Source organism: Setaria italica, chromosome I (assembly GCF_000263155.2).
Source record: "Setaria italica strain Yugu1 chromosome I, Setaria_italica_v2.0, whole genome shotgun sequence".
Lineage (NCBI taxonomy): Eukaryota > Viridiplantae > Streptophyta > Magnoliopsida > Poales > Poaceae > Setaria > Setaria italica.
Window position 1 is genome coordinate 21,991,263 of NC_028450.1, and position 16,409 is coordinate 22,007,671.

The 16,409-nt window shown below is 46.2% G+C and overlaps 3 protein-coding genes across 6 annotated transcripts; all 3 read left to right on the top strand.

The window, feature by feature from the left end:
* The first annotated feature begins 487 nt into the window (after positions 1-487).
* LOC101773281 (cytochrome P450 CYP73A100-like) lies at positions 488-2,357 on the top strand. The gene is given in 4 exon segments (XM_012846458.2): positions 488-1,241; positions 1,243-1,349; positions 1,351-1,379; positions 1,382-2,357. Coding segments are annotated over 4 exon segments (1,587 nt in total). The 5' UTR covers positions 488-578; the 3' UTR covers positions 2,170-2,357.
* Positions 2,358-2,534: 177 nt separating this feature from the next.
* LOC101773690 (UDP-N-acetylglucosamine transferase subunit ALG13 homolog) lies at positions 2,535-9,622 on the top strand. 3 transcript variants are annotated; one of them, XM_022828890.1, is made up of 4 exons: positions 2,535-2,669; positions 6,784-6,948; positions 7,502-7,598; positions 8,962-9,622. In XM_022828890.1, exons 2-4 carry the CDS (start codon positions 6,784-6,786, stop codon positions 9,216-9,218), a joined length of 519 nt encoding a protein of 172 aa, XP_022684625.1. In that variant the 5' UTR covers positions 2,535-2,669; the 3' UTR covers positions 9,219-9,622. The 3 variants fall into 3 exon arrangements, with proteins under 3 accessions (XP_022684625.1, XP_004952465.1, XP_022684837.1); XM_004952408.2 differs by lacking the exon at positions 2,535-2,669 and adding an exon at positions 4,927-5,248; XM_022829102.1 differs by lacking the exon at positions 2,535-2,669 and adding an exon at positions 4,927-5,248 and having other exon boundaries at positions 6,791-6,948.
* Positions 9,623-11,403: 1,781 nt separating this feature from the next.
* On the top strand, positions 11,404-14,951 carry LOC101774356 (stAR-related lipid transfer protein 7, mitochondrial). Of its 2 annotated transcripts, none has more exons than XM_022826535.1 (6): positions 11,404-11,790; positions 11,890-12,040; positions 12,469-12,729; positions 13,125-13,206; positions 13,875-14,068; positions 14,439-14,951. In XM_022826535.1, the coding sequence occupies exons 1-6, from the start codon at positions 11,546-11,548 to the stop codon at positions 14,739-14,741; spliced, it is 1,236 nt and encodes a 411-aa protein (XP_022682270.1). In that variant the 5' UTR covers positions 11,404-11,545; the 3' UTR covers positions 14,742-14,951. The 2 variants fall into 2 exon arrangements, with proteins under 2 accessions (XP_022682270.1, XP_004952467.2); XM_004952410.3 differs by having other exon boundaries at positions 11,405-11,778; positions 14,439-14,925.
* The last annotated feature ends 1,458 nt before the right edge of the window (positions 14,952-16,409 follow it).

A 16,409-nucleotide genomic window follows, 5' to 3' on the forward strand; every position in this document is an offset into this window, starting at 1 on the left:
ATACAGCTGGGTCCCTCCATAAAACGTAGCACCCGGCGCCGAATCCACGCCCCAGATCACCAAACCCCGCGATCCATCGCCCCCGTCCGTTCCGCCATGGAGATCCAAACGTCCACCAACCCACGACCTGGTCACGGCGGCGGGCGGCCAGACGACCTCCATTTGCCCCACCAACCAACCAACGTCTCCCAACTCTGACCATGACACCACACACACACACACACGAGCACCGGAGCACGAGCCCCACCAGCGCGGCAGCGCCCAACCCAACTCCTCCCCACGCTTCCATGCACCTGCCCTCGGCAGCCAACCCAGTTTCCGTGCCTCGGCGCACACGGGTTTCCGCACGAAACCAAGGAATTCCCCCTGCGTCGCCTCGCACCGGTACCGCCACGTTTTCCCACTGCCACCAACCGGAGCTCGACCGGCGGCCGGCCCCGGCGCTATATAGCCACGCAAACCCAACAGCCGAGCAAGCAGAGCCGCCAGTACAGCAGAGCATCCCCAACCAACAACACACTCACATCGCGTTGCACAGCAAGTGATAGCAGTAGCAGCTGCAGCGCACAGCGACAGCAATGGCGGTGTTCGCGGCCAGGTTCGCCGTCGCCACGGTCGCCTCCTTTGCCGTGCACTGGCTCGTCCACTCCTTCCTCCAGTACCAGCACCCCGCTCTCGTCCTGCTCCTGCCGGTCGCCGTCTTCGTCGGCATCGTCGCGACGGGTAGCGACAGCAGCGGCGCCGGGAGCGCGCCTCCGGGCCCGGCGGCCGTGCCGGTGTTCGGCAACTGGCTGCAGGTGGGCAACGACCTGAACCACCGCTTCCTGGCGCGCCTGTCCGCGCGGTACGGTCCCGTGTTCCGCCTCCGCCTCGGCGTGCGCAACCTCGTCGTCGTCTCCGACCCGCGGCTCGCCACGGAGGTGCTCCACACGCAGGGGGTGGAGTTCGGCTCCCGCCCCCGCAACGTCGTCTTCGACATCTTCACCGCCAACGGCGCCGACATGGTCTTCACCGAGTACGGCGACCACTGGCGCCGCATGCGCCGCGTCATGACGCTGCCCTTCTTCACGGCGCGCGTCGTGCAGCAGTACAGGGGTATGTGGGAGGCCGAGATGGACGCCGTCGTCGCCGACATCTACACCGATCGGGTCGTGGCCCAGACCGCCAGATTCTTCGTGCGCCGCAGTCTCCAGCTCATGCTCTACAACATCATGTACCGGATGATGTTCGACGCGCGCTATCGACTCCATCGACGACCCCATGTCGTCGAGTCACCAAGTCACTCGAGCGCAGCCGCTCGCGCAGAGCTTCGAGTACAACTACGGCGACTTCATCCCCATCTTGCGCCCTTCTACGCGGCTACCTCAACAAATGCAGGGACTGCAGACCAGGAGGCTCGCCTTCTTCAACAACAACTACGTCGAGAAGAGGAGGAAGGTCATGGACACACCCGGGGACAAGGACAAGCTCCGGTGCGCCATCGACCACATCCTCCAGGCGGAGAAGAACGGCGAGATCACGCCCGACAACGTCATCTACATCGTCGAGAACATCAACGTCGCCGCCATCGAGACCACGCTCTGGTCCATCGAGTGGGCGCTCGCCGAGGTCGTCAACCACCCGGACGTGCAGCGCAGGGTCCGCGACGAGATCAGGGGCGTGATCGCCGACGACGAGCCCATCACCGAGTCCAACATCCACAAGCTCCCCTACCTGCAGGCCGTGATCAAGGAGACGCTGCGCCTCCACTCCCCGATCCCGCTCCTCGTCCCGCACATGAACCTCGAGGAGGCCAAGCTCGGCGGCTACACCATCCCCAAGGGATCCAAGGTGGTGGTGAACGCCTGGTGGCTGGCCAACAACCCGGAGCTGTGGGAGAAGCCCGAGGAGTTCCGGCCGGAGCGGTTCCTGGGCGAGGAGAAGGCCGTGGACGCCACCGTCGGCGGGAAGGTGGACTTCAGGTTCCTACCGTTCGGTGTGGGCCGCCGCAGCTGCCCCGGGATCATCCTGGCCCTGCCCATCCTAGCGCTCATCGTCGGCAAGCTCGTGCGCAGCTTCGAGATGGTGCCGCCCGGCGTGGAGAAGCTCGACGTCAGCGAGAAAGGCGGGCAGTTCAGCCTGCACATTGCCAACCACTCTGTCATCGCTTTCCACCCAATCTCTGCATGAACTACGAGCGCTAGCTGCGGGTCATGTCTGCAGATGAAACTTAGCCTGCACGATAACTTTCGGTTTTGATTGGTATACGGGTTACAGAATTTATTTTGAGTCTTTCTCGGATATGTAATTTGGAAATTGAAATGTTAATGTCATCATTCATACTAATTTGAGACTGAGTTCTGCTCTATTTCCCGCCACCACTCCTTTGTTCCTCCACAGTTTTGGTAGTTCGAGCATCTAAAAAAAGTCCATTCGTCATGACCGGCTGGCCCTTTGAGCCCATTCAAGCATCTTAAAAAGGCCCACTTGCGCTCGACACCGGCGCCTACCTCTTCCAGCTCCACCTTTGCGACTCCAACCTCACCACACAGGGACGCGGCGCCGCCGTGAAGGTGCAGCCCGCTTCAGACGGTTGCTGCCGCGCTGCCGTCTTTCTCCTCCTGCCTCTAACTGGAACCGGCGTGGGAAACGGAGATCCATTCGGATTGGATCGATTTCTTCCTTCACCAGTGAGTACTCCCATCTCGCTTTGATTAGTTGGCTAGTTCAAATACATGAGTTTCGTTCTGCTCTTTGTTGAATGCTCTGAGGCTGCGAGTAAATCAAATCAAGGTCTTGGTTCCCAGTCAGCTTATTACGCGGTACCGTAGCAATCTGATCCGGCCATCCATCCACGGTTCGATTAGGATCCTCTTCAGCGCGCACGAGATCTTAGGTCACCCATGGTAGGAATTCGCAGTTGTAAGCTCGGCAGGACTACCACACTACAATTTGTACACGCATACAAAATCTGCTGTGCAGTTTTGACATGCCCAAGCAAAGACAGATGTACCTGCTAACCATTATCAAACGGTTATATTATCCTATTACATGATTTTTAAATAAGTGTAGACTTTATTTCAAATAAAAAAATAAAGTTCTCTTAACTACTTGTTGAAACTAACAAGAACAATATAATCTTCGTATGTTTTGCGAGTAGTTGTGTTTGTTTAAATATATTTTTAATTTTTTTGGCTAAAATATATGTTCCACGGGTTACCACACATTTTGGAAGATATCATGGCAACTTCCAAACTTTAGCGATAAGAAACTCGCTCGTTGATTATCTTCGTCGAAAATTTGATAGATCACAGTATAGCTGCCCTAGCCAAATTAAAAATAACTAGTACTTTTATAATATTATATTTAAAAAATGTTCACTTTCTTTTTTAGTAGCGACGATATTTTTGTTAAAAAAATCTTTTATCTAGAACCATCATTAAAAAAATCTTTATATTATTTTTATATTATCTTGAAAGAAGTGTACATCTATTTGATTTCAATGATATCCTAAAAGTATCCTTTACAAGGTAAAAAGTTTTAGAGGTGAAAACCCGGCATATTATGTTAAGGTAATACTTAAAAAATTAAAGATCAAATATTTCTATCAGATTTGGACCGCTCGTGCTCGCTGCACGCTCCACCCTTGTTGCCATACACTGGCGCCTGTGCTTGTTGCGGCACCCCATGCACAACTTCCCGCCGTGGCTTCTCGTGCTCGTTGCGAGCGCTCATCCCTACCGCGTCCACCACTGTGGCTTATCGATGTCGTCTATCTCCACAGCGCCCTGCTAGTGGTTGTCGACTTCGGGAAGAAGAAGAAATAAAAAAACTAGCATTTCAAAAATATTAATCTTTGTTTTGAAAAATGTTGAATCTGTTCACGTAGCCTATGGAAAATTTGACTTTACTACTTTCTACCAAATATTAATATATATTTTGAAAAATGTTGATTATATTATTTTCGAGTATTATTTTGATTTTTTTAAAGTTGTTAAATTTGTCACGTTGAAATATTAATTTATTTTTTATTTTTAGCCTAATGGACTTTAAGGGTGCGTTTGGTTTTGGGACGACGTGGGTCGAGTAAGAGCCAACCCACTTTTGTGGGTTGGAGTGAACCCAGCTCGTGTTTGGATGAAAAAGATGGAGAGGGATGGATTGAACCCAATCTTTAGTTTGGTTGAGGAGGTTGGGAGAGTTAGGATAATGTCCTTTTAACACCGTTAGTTGTGGCCCCACCTATCAGTCGCGGGGCCCACCTGTCAGCCTCTTCTTCCTTTTCCCCCTCCCTTCCATCTTCCTTCCTCCTCTCTCCTCCCCGGCTCCTCCCGGCCACCGGCGCGCCGGCCCCTGCCGGCGGCTCCCTGCGTCGCCAGCCCCACCTCCCCTATGCCGCCTCCTCCCCGGACCGACCACCCCCGCGCCGCCCCTTCGCCACCCCCACTCCCCGCGCCGCGCCGGCCATCCTCCCTCTCCTGCGTTGGCTGCGCGCCGCTCATCCCTCCCTCCTCCTGCGTCGGCCGCCGGCCGCTGCCTCTCCCTCCCTCTCCCCAGCCGGCCTCCGCGCGCCGCCCTTGCCTCCGCCCGGCGACGCCCCTACCTCCGCCGCTGCCTCCACCCGTGCGCCGCCCTGCTCCCCCGCCCGGTGACGCCAGCTCCTTCCTGCCACCACCGCCTCCTCCCCGCTCGGCGACGCCGGCTCCTCCCCGTACACCGGCGGCGACCAAGGGAGGCGTGCGGGCGAGCGCGAGACGGAGCCGCACGACATCCACCTGGATCTGCGCGGTCCATCCATTTTGGAGGAATCCGCTCGACCCGAATCAAGTGGGAATATTCTCATCTGGGTTGAACCTGTTCCACATCATTTTTCAACTAAACGTGAGATGAAGGAGGTCCAACACAGTAACCAAACGCCCCTAAAATTACGGGGTCTTTCCCCTCTCTCCCACGAAATCGGTCGAACCGGTTCGCGTGCGACGGCGTCTGCTGCGGTTCTCTTTCTCCCCGCGACCCATCTCCTCCCTTCGCTCCCCCAGCGCCCGCCGCTCTCCACGCGGTCGGCCCCTGGCGTGCGCCGCCCTCCACGCTCCCCTGCCCAGCTGCAGCTCGAGTCCGGCTGGTGCGGCAGCACCCTCCCTTCCCACGACTTCTCTGTTCTCTCTCTCGGCCCCGGTCTTCCTTTCCTAGCGGCGACGACAGGGCGAGTTGCGCTGCCCGTTGTTCGTCGAGCGACGGGCGCTTCGCCGGCGACGAACATCCGCCAGGGGTATGCCTGCCTATTCCCCTCCCTTCCCATCCTGCTGCGCGAAATCAAACACCCAAACCCCTAACGTATGGTATTCGTATTCGGATCTGACCATGATTTTACCTACTAAATTCGATCTTTTTGCAACAGTTGTACACATGTACACCCATGTCCTATACTGGGTCCGCCCCTGACTCGTAGTGCTGTTGATGTCAGCGAAGGTTCTTTGGTGCTATACACGAATACAATCTTTTAGGAGCTAGATGCCCAATTTTCTCCTAATTCTGTTCATTTTGTTCCAATGGCGAAGAACTCTTTTATTTGTGCCGTTTTGCCCTCATGGAAATACTTTTAGTGCAAAACTGGTGTGGATTAGGCCAACTTGTGGCAGTTATTTTTAATCTCTAGAGGGACTTTAGCGTAGTCTACTTCCTCAGATGATGTGATTCAGATCTTATACTCATCCACATGACGTTCTCAAGTTTCTCAAAGAAAGATTTAAAAATAGTAATGGCTTATTTGCAGACAAGTGCACATATGTCAGGGCTGTTTCACCCCACTGGATTCAACCAAGGAACAATTCAAATTGCTATCATATTCATTAACCACTTTGGCTGACCACATTCCTTGGTTATGAACCTATAGTAGTATCCCAACCCCATGATCAGCAAAGGTTCCAGCTAAACTAGCGCAGTTGCTTTTCGATGATTTCTGATTCAGGTTAACTGAGTTTTGTTAGTACTGAAACTAAGCTTAGGAAATGAGAAATCCTGCTCAATCAATTCTTAAATATGTTCTTCTTTAGCTTTTGGAATCCAAGTGAGGATCATTAGAATAGCTCATGATCGTGGTACTGATAAAACACTCCACTGGCTAAAAGTAGGAAACTTTTTGCCCGATTACTTAGCACGTTATGGCAGGTGGGTGCTCATGGGAACCTCCACTCCCCGATCCCGCTCCTTAAATCAAACGGTTATATATGCCTGAGTTGTTAGTAATTAACTACGTTATATTTGTATTCATTGATAAATGTCTTGCCATGGAAGTATATCTGGTGCAAAAGGTCCCCTTAAATCCGAAAACAGAACTTTTAGACAATCTTAGACAAAACTAGACAAAAAATTTTGAATCAACATTTTTATTTCTTAGAAAAAATGGAGAGGAGAAAGGAAATTACCGGTTATTGGAGTCCACACCTCCACACCCCAAATCTGGTGCCTAACAACTATTGATGTGGGTGTTTATGTAGTTCTTATGGTTATGAGGGCTATTTAAATCTCCAGTTCAAACTTGAACTAGACCAGTTCATGTATGTCTTGGATCTCACTGAGGAATTGGCTTTTGCTGGTTTGTTGCATTAAGATTTGCTGCCTTGATTGTAGATTCGCTAAAAGAATCTAATAGTTTGAACAAACAGTTTGAGTATATCACTTTTGTCTTCTTTTTATAGTGTAATTAACAGTTTAGCATTATCTAATTTCCCATTTTCTTTACATGCTGTTTTGCAGCATAAAAAAAATATATGTACACTCAGCTTACTGCTTGTTTTGGGATAGATGGCAGGTGGAGAGCGAAGGACAGTGTTTGTCACTGTGGGTACCACATGTTTTGATGCTCTTGTCATGGCGGTAGATTCTCCAGAAGTGAAAAAGGCTTTATTGCAGAAGGGTTATACTGATCTTCTTATTCAAATGGGCCGAGGAACATATGTTCCATCTAAGGTTGGTTGGATTATACTTCTGTATTAGATTATCAAAATATAATTCCTCTCTGTTATGCATTCATGGCAATATCTACTCTTTTAGGAATATTCATTCATGACTAGTACATAACTGGTGATTTATTAAGTTACACTAAGTGACAAAGCAAACTGGAAACACTCCTTAAGTTAAAAGATAAACTTGATTTTATGAAAATTGATATCATGTGAAGTGTTTTATGCAAATAATGATTCTGGTGTTTTATGACAAAAAAAATCAAACTATGGTTGTTCCATTGTTCATGACATGCTTTTTGTCATACATCCAACTTGATTCAGCAGCTGCTTGCTTTTATCATATTAGCCTTGCTTTTCCTTTTTTTAATGATTCATTTTAGCACAGCACGCATTTTTTTTCCTTCATAGGAATAATTGCTACGTGCTTCCTGAAATATTCATGCAGTCCCCTGATTTCCCAAAAGAAAAATGTAGTCTACATGTTTATTGGGGTATTTCATGAATTGGCTTCCAATTCTATAATACAATTAATAGTATTTATCTATTCTGGATTACAGGTCTCAGGAGATGCAACTCTTCAAGTTGATCATTTCACATTTTCACCAAGCATTGCTGACAATATGAGAACAGCTTCCCTAGTTATCAGCCATGCAGGTACTTATGGTGTTTTCCTATGGTGGCAAATACGTAAAGGGTAATGAAATGTTTTTCATGGAATTTTATATCTTTTTGCCTAAAGTTGAAACTGCCAGCTGGATGCTATTGAATTTTCCTATAATTTTCAGCTAGAATAGTAGTTTATACCTAAAAGTATATATAAGAAGAAACAACATAGTTCTTCTATTTGTATTTTAGAATGATGAGCTAAAAATCTTCTGATATATGTACCGGTCTATTGTATGCTATGGACCTGATCTTTTTCACTACGTCCTGTTTCATATTGTCCGATGAAGTGGTTGAGATTTGGGAACCATCGATCTTTTAAATATGGAAGAAAAATAATTAAATAGTTAAGGACTACAACTCCTAGTGTTAAGAATCATGATTCTATGATCATTAAAGAATAAAGAATTTTTTGAAAGAAACAGCGAGGGAAACCCCACTGTGGATTAAAGAATAAAGATTACTGGGTTACCATAGAGGCCTTAGCATTTATAAAAGGAGATTACAGGGAGAGCCCTCTCCGTTTAAGCGATTGTCGCGGGAGCGTGGTCCAGGTACGTTGAACTTGAGCAGCAGTGTCTCGTTCTGTTATCATCTTCTGGTTCCTTCCAACTTTGATCCCCGTCGACCACCATCCAACGCCCAACCTTCCTCATGGCTTCCGGTACCATCGCAGCCCACCACACCACCCCTGGCCACCACCTACTGGCACCCATGCTTGCATAGATACAGGGGAGGGAGGAAAGGAGGCATGCTCATGTTTGCTCAGTAGCATGAAGCAGGGGCACTGGAGCTGCAGTTGCATGGAGCAGAGCATTGCCATGGTGTGGACATTGTTAAAGCACCTCTGTTAGGTGCAAATATAATCTGTCTTTATCACTAATAATTTGCATAAGTACTATTCTGCAGCAATGTACAACAAGTTCATGGTAGTATCAGTTTGGCGGAATAGCCGTTTTCGTCCTCAAACTATCAACCGAGGCTCAATTTCATCCCTGATCTACCAAAACGACTGTTTTAGTCCTTGAACTTCCTCGTGGTTCAACATGGCGTGACATGATAGGACGAAGGACGAAATTGAGCCATGTGAGGAAGTTCAAGGACTGAAATGACCATTTCGGTAGTTCAGGAACTAAATTGAGCCTCGTTTGATAGTTTGAGGACGATAATGGCTATAAGGATCAGCATGGCTGCCCTGCTGCAACTTGAGTGGTTGTGCATCATTGAATGTCTTGAGCACGAAAGTGATATATCTTGTCGAACCTTATGATTGACTAACTGATTTTGTGTGTGGAATATCTCATTGGTGTATATTATTTATTGTTTAGTTTCTCAAGATTTAACTCTCTGGCAGGTTCAGGAAGCATATTTGAGACGCTACGACTAGGCAAACCTCTAATCGTTGTTGTAAATGAAGATTTGATGGACAATCACCAAAGTGAGCTTGCAGAAGAATTGGCTGAGAGGAAGCACCTCTTCTGTGCACGCCCACAAACATTGGGAGAGACCATCCGAGCAATGGACCTAGGGACGCTCGTTCCTTATGTGCCAGGGGATGCCAAACCAGTTGTCACCCTGATCAACAAGTTTCTTGGCTTTCCAGTTGACTGACGAGTGAAGATAGGCGTTAACCCCGTTATTTGTTTCAAACAAAATGGATTGACTGACATGGCGATTGCTGATGATTCAATATTGTTGTACAGTGATTACTGATTACAAGATAATAGCAAGATGATCTTTCCTGGCATTGGGCCTAATTAGGGACACAAGGTTCATGTCATGTGATTTTATTTCTCAACTGATTAACTGCACGGATATGTGGTTGTCACATACTCACAATCCATGCCAGCATTAGGCATTCATGTGGTGCTGGAGCTCAAAGCAAAAACTTTCATGCTTGGGGCTCTGTAAGAATTGAAAGTAATAACATCCTTGCGTGAAAAATATGTGTAAATTACGACCTGTTTGAGGACGGGATATTGATAAACCCACAAGAACATTCTGAATTTCTGATCTCCAGCGAATGTCTTCCAATGCTATGCTATTTAAGCTTCAGTACTTAACGGTTTCAGTGATGGAGTGAGTAAACTATACTGTTTGCAGACCTGAAATGGTGGGCTCTTAAAGACTTTCTTGATGGTGTTTAGATCAGTGCCATAGTGGCCGAGAACTTGCACTATTAACACCAAGCAGTACATTGTCTGGTACCTCCATTGTTGCTCCTAGTGTCTGCTAACTGTCCAACCCTTCCATTGAAAGGATTAAATGGACAAATAGCTAAAGTCAGAAACTACTTATGTTCAATGGCAACACTATGTTCTTTTAAAGAGGAGTCTATTTTACAGTTGTCTGATTTTCAGCTTTATATATACTATACATCTTTGAATTATTCAGACCAGCAAATTACTTCTATAAAAGTTACATGCGTTTTGCCTCATCTAAATATTCAAAAAAACAATTGCTGTTAAAATTTTGATTCTATTGGAATTTTGAGGTAAAGTTAAAAAAAAGTCTTGGAAGAGGAAAAAAATACGGCTAGCTTTGAATAGTTACCTTTTCTTCACTACGCTTTTCCCATTTTCCTTTTTATCCATCATTTGTTTTTATTCTTTTAGAGTTTCTGGTTTTCGTTTTTTTAACAATATCAAAACCAAGTGTTAGAGCTTGTCATTTTGGAGTGAGCTTTCCGTGATAAAATGGTACATTGTAAATTTGCAGAGATAGAATGTAGTACATTGTAGTTTTCCTTGCCCCACGGATCTTAAAACCAAACAAGTCCACTGGAGGTGTGAACATTGGTGAAAAAAGAAAGCTTTGAAACTGAGGCCATGTTTATTTGAGCTTTCTGGCAGCTTCTCAGTGTGAAAAAGCAAGAAACTCAAACAACGAACTCCTCGTGCAGCTTCCAAAAAGCAAGAAGTTTAGAAAAACTGAGTTTATATGGGAAAGCTGAAAAGTTCAATTTTCTCAGCTTTTCGTAGCTTTTTGAGTCCATGAAGCTAAACACATCTTTTAAAAAGCTTGGCTTTTCAGGAAAAAAAATCATTACAGCTCAAACAAACTGCACCACAACAAATTTTCTTCAGTGGATAAACACTGCTCAAAATCTTAGAAGAGAGGGGAAAAAAAGATACTATGCTCTTTCACATTGATTTTTCATTGTCTACACTTTCACCATGAGGTGATTGCACTCGATACTTTCTCAACGGAAATATATACTATTGCTTTCTTGACTTTGACCATTATTGTGTACACAACTGTTTAGGTTGATCATGCAAAATTTGAAGTGTTAAACTATTACTCCGTGTATGTTATGACAAGTAATGCCAATAAGATACTATGGTCATAGTTTATCACTCCCTTGGTTGTTTTATATTATTTTGCAGGTTATTTCAAATTTGCTTAATTAGGCAAAATCACTCGCCTCACAAGTCACAATAAGTGACGCATCGTAGATCTCTTTCCTCCCTTTTTGTCCTTCCTGCAGATTCACCGCACGTTTCTTGGCCGATGAATCGAGCAGAAAATGTGTGAAACAGAACCTTTTGAAAGTGAACAGAATTTGTTGACATCCACTCCTTGTTTGAACTTGTACCAAATTTAATCTGGCCATTACACGGAACCCTAAAAAAAAATTCATCAGTGCGTAAACACTTCCCCTCAGAAAAATTGAGAACATTATTCCTTCTCAGCCCAGCTACCCTCCCAAGTCCCACCTCTCCGTTTTCCTAATTTTCGCCGATCTCTCAATTCCTCCCCACCTTTTTCTTGGGTTTCTCCCCCATCACGTAAAGCACAAAGCCGCGGCCCGCGGACACAAGAAGAGCGAGAGGCAACGAACCAACCCGCTCGGACGGGTGAGCGGCGCGTGTGGAGGAAGCAGCACACGCAGAGCGGCGAGACGCGGACCGGGTCGCCGTGACGAAGAGAGGAGGCCCATGAAGCCGCCGCCGCCGGAGGCGCTGCCCGGCGGCGCCGGCCTCTGGCGGCCCGTCGCCGCCGCTCGCGGGGGCGGATGGGCCACGGCCGCCGCGCTCCTCCTCGTCGTGGTCTCCCACCTCGCCGCCCTCCTCGTTCGCCGCCGCCTTCGCCGTGGCGGCCGAATCGCGCAGCCGGAGGCCGTCGCGGCGGCGCCCGCGCCGGCCTCCGCGTCCCCCGGCTCCGCCTCAGAGTTGGTTCCCCCGTACTCCTCTGATCGAGATATGCGCCTCTGGTTGGTCATTGCGGTGATTGGGCTTGGCTGATTCTGATTGTGCCATGTATTCCCCTTGGTTGATGCCAGGCTAGAGGGGCTCGTGACGGAGGACGATCTGAGGCAGCTGGTGGGCAGCCTCGGCGTGGGCGCGCGCGAGCCGGAGACGGAGGGCTGGGAGCACGTGATCTCCAAGGGGAACGACGATGTCTCCTACAGGGTCTGGTGCGACAAGCCCACGGTATTGCTAGCGCATCTCCCTCTCGCCTCGTTGTGAAACACAGTAATACTCTGGGAAAACTCACGTCCAGGCTCAATTGGATTTTGAGATTCTGGTTAGGCACCTCATATATCCGAATGGAATTGTTTTCACTTGTGAATTAAGGTGTGAAAATTACCCCTTAGGATGTTTACATTGTAATTCCTGAGAGTTCAAAATGGTTTCAAGTGTAACCGCGAAACATGTGTAGTCTGCTTCAATTTACTTGGGTCTTGGGTTGTTTCTCAATTCTATGATTAAATAATTGATGTTGTTATCATTGTTGTTGTGCTCTTACCATGTTTCTATTGACGCCTTTCATCTGTTATAGCCTTTCACCATCCAGTGTCAGTTGCAAATAGTTCATGCAGTCATGCGTTTCATTTCTGATGATACTTTTGTTCTTGCAGGCTGGTCCTCCTAAATATCTAAGTATTACAACATATGAGAGATGCTCAACAGAGCAGTTGAGGGACTTCTATATGGATAATGAGTACAGAATGGAGTGGGATAAGACTGTCACAAAGCATGAGCAGCTGCAGTATGATGAGAACAGTGGGGTGGAGGTAGGGCGAACGATTAAGAAGTTTCCACTTCTGACACCAAGAGAGTACATATTGGCATGGCGAGTCTGGGAAGCAAATGACAAGTCTTTCTATTGTTTTATCAAGGTTAGCTTCACCCCACCTTCCTGCTTATAACTTCAGTGTTTGAGTTGATGAAGAATGAAATAGATGAAGCTATAATTGTTGTATTGGACTGCAATCTAGAATGTCCATAGCTCATCTGGAGTTCCAGTTTCAATGATTTACATCATATGCTGAAAAAATTCAACCAGTACTCCAATACACATCCTCTTTTTTTATTGATCAAGCTGTTTTCCTTCATTGTGGACACATCACTGGAAATGAGCTAAGCTGGCATGCTTCTTTCATGCTTGAGATACCCTATATGTGTTGCATATGGCATTTCTGACAGCTGATTTTCCTTTACCTCTCTACTAACTTGGCGTTTTTTCTTAATAATGTTGCCTAATTTGCCATGCGTAAATTGTTAATCCTGACAGGAATGTGAACATCCTCTTGCTGTACGGCAGAAAAAGTTTGTTAGAGTGCGTCTTCTAAGATCAGGATGGTGTATCAGGAAAAGTAAGTGATCTTTGAATTTTGTGTAAGCCCATCTTTGTTCTGCCTAATCCTGTTTTTGTTTCACCCTGAGAAAAGGATTCTTTCAAGGAAAAACAGAAAATGACATGCAGATTCATTTATCATGTAGATGTAGTTGCTTGCTATCACATGATTTGTGTTATGAATAAAAAATGCTAGCCTCTTCTATTTCCCCAAATCCGTTTCGAGATTTAGTGCACTTAATATGCTTTCTCTCAGCACAAACCTTTACAGATATAAGTTATGGTGGCCTACTGGCCTTCACTGATATCAGTTTTTTTACTCAAGTGCTTGCTTTCTACAGGTTCTATCCCTACCCAAAATTAGAAAAATATGTGTTGAAGATTTTTTTCCCCTTAATTTGCAAAAAGACTTGGATATTACAATCAAAGTATCAAACCTGATGAGACATTCTTTGTTTGTTGTCAGAGTATATTGTTTCTGTTCCATTTCAGTTACTTTTTCTATGTGATCCTGATGATTTGCCTGTATCTTGTGCCAATTTAGTGTATATTGAAACGTGGAAACAAATGGAAGGACATTCCAGTTTTGCTTTACTTTATTTGTTGAAATATAATCATAATAAAGTCTCTAAAGAATTAAATCTTTGGGATACACATGTTTATGTTCTTTTCTATTTTATATTACAGTCCCTGGCAGGGATGCATGCCAAATCACAGTGCTGCATCATGAGGATAATGGAATGAACATAGAGATGGCAAAGCTAGCCTTTTCCAAGGGCATCTGGAACTACATATGTAAAATGAACAATGCTCTACGTCGCTATCCTCAGCATCGTAGTCCATCAGTATCGATCCTGACCATGCAAAGACTTACGAAGAAGGTGAGCCCTCTTCATTAGTTTAGTATATCAAAAATTGTGGTTTTTGTGTTTTCTTATGATGCAACGGAGGACACTTATGTGTTAGCCCTGTGATGAAACCTGTTATGGAATGTAGTTTTTGTGTCTGCAGCATCTCTGTTATCAAATTATAATTGAACTGCAGTGTTAGTGCAGGCGATGCTAATGTTTTTTTGAGATTTGAATATGTTTTGTAATGCCTAATGCTTGCAAGCCTATGTAAATCAATGAAGCCTTTTCTTTGAAAAATAAAGTTTGAATTAAGCAACGACATAATTTGAGTAGGCTACTTATGTTGCCAAGACCGTATTGTGTTAATGCTCTGACAAAGCTAAGTTTCTTTTCTTACCAGTTTCCCCAGGACTTGGAGGCTGCCATGAATGCAAGTCTTCCAGCTTCCCAGACTACAGCAGCAACTGTTGTTCCTTCAACACGGACATCACCATGCAAGCTACCAGGTAAGAAGTCTTCTCGGCAAATGATCGCGAGCGGGCTTCTGCTGGTTGGAAGCATCGTTTGCCTATCTCGAGGCCGATCCAACCTTGGTGCTCAGCTTGCGATGGCCTTGTTCCTAAAGAAGGCCTTCAAGCAAGAGAGAGAATCAGGTTCATCAACATCAAGGGGGAAAACAAACGTGACTAGATCCAGGCGGTAGCAGCAGTATTGGTTTAAGCCATGGAGACTACCTATTATTAGTATTAACGTGAATTAGAAAAAATGGCTACACTCTGCTTGAATGGATACTGATTGTAAAGAGTTTTTCCTGCACGAAATTATGTAAATAATCGTTTTGAAATAACTACAAATATGCACACGGTAAAATTTTGTTATTTCATCGAGTTGATGCGAATATGTTTTCCTGGAATATACTTACTACACAAGTCGGTATTTATAGTTTCGAACCACCGGAATCTGTGCTGTGATGTGTACTTAGTCAAATCTACCAATGTACCACTGGCTGATCGAAGCTTTCGCAGAGGTATAACCTCTGAAGGCTGATTTAATCGCAGGCATTTTCGCCAGAACGATCACTAACAATTTGCACAGCAAGGTTTTATCAGAGAGCTAAGTGTTTACGGTATGGTCAATGAAAAATCATTCAGAGATCAAGCAATCAACTGGAGCAGACTCAAAACCAGCACTGTCAATATTACAGAAGAAATTGATCTTCAAAGCTTACACACTAAAACATCAGTGCAGGACCTTAGGTCACCTCACAGTGTGGTCTTCCATGAGTCCGTCACTGCTTGAAAAGCAAAATTGGCGGCTTGGTGGTGTCCACACTCCACAGTCCACCGCAACGGATGGAATATAGATGCAACAGAGTGTTTTCTTCTCTACATACGGTACGGAAGCGGATTGAAACACTCACATGCAGGAACGCTGATCTTTAACCCACCCTATATGTCGATTCGGGTGGTCAGCTTGTTAGAGTGCGGAGCTGGCCATCCCGGGTCTATTCCCGTGGATCGTGCCCCTGATAGAGTGCGGGACGGACCGGTTGGGGTTTGAACCCTGATCATCATGCCATGTTCCTCAGGGTGGTAGGAGGTTAATCTACCATCTGACATCTGCTAACCCACCCTATAAATATCTTAAATTGGCTCGACATATTTTGGAGCTGAAAGATAATAGGAAAAAGTCCAATTTTCACCCTTCAATCTATATCTATACCTATACCTATTATTAAAGCGAGTAACGTCTCTGCTAATTTTTTCGTCCGTCGTGGTCATTTTACAAAAAAGTCCCTCAACTTTCAAGGAATCAACCCGCGGTCCATATTCTAAAGAGAGGAATGGCTCGGGTGGAAAAACGAGGGAAGGGAGGGGGTTAAAGGGAAAAATGCTTCTCTTTCTCCAAAACAAAGAGGCGCAGGAGGGGATCGGGCGCGGGCGGCTGCTGGAGCGCTTCCCTCGTCTATGCTACAGATCCTACCGACCTTGGGGGAGATGGCATGGAGAGCCTGAGCGAGAAATGTGCCGACTGTAGAACACTCCACCATGTACTTTGATGGTGCCCTCAACCTCAAAGGAGCCCATGTGGGGGTCCTCTTCATATTCCCAAGAGGTGAGCAGCTCAAATACGTGCTCGACATCCACTACAAGGCCATCAACAATAGTGTCAAGTATGTATCTCTCATCCACGGGCTCTGCATCACCGTGTCCCTAGGAATCAAGCGCCTCCTTGCTTACGGCGACTCCAAGGTCATCATCGAGCATGTCAACAAGAATTGGAACTGCACCAAGGAGTCCATGGACGCTTACTGCATGGAAATCCGCAAGCTTGAGGACCACTTTGATGGTCTTGAGTTCCATCATGTCCC

Bases quoted from the DNA above. Each gene is read 5' to 3' on its own strand.
- LOC101773690 (XM_022828890.1), top strand. From the start codon at position 6,784: ATGGCAGGTGGAGAGCGAAGGACAGTGTTTGTCACTGTGGGTACCACA. The intron at 6,949-7,501 runs GTTGGTTGGATT...TCTGGATTACAG, and splicing joins GAACATATGTTCCATCTAAG to GTCTCAGGAGATGCAACTCT. The intron at 7,599-8,961 runs GTACTTATGGTG...ACTCTCTGGCAG, and splicing joins CCTAGTTATCAGCCATGCAG to GTTCAGGAAGCATATTTGAG.
- LOC101774356 (XM_022826535.1), top strand. From the start codon at position 11,546: ATGAAGCCGCCGCCGCCGGAGGCGCTGCCCGGCGGCGCCGGCCTCTGG. The intron at 11,791-11,889 runs GTACTCCTCTGA...GGTTGATGCCAG, and splicing joins GCCTCAGAGTTGGTTCCCCC to GCTAGAGGGGCTCGTGACGG. The intron at 12,730-13,124 runs GTTAGCTTCACC...TAATCCTGACAG, and splicing joins CTTTCTATTGTTTTATCAAG to GAATGTGAACATCCTCTTGC.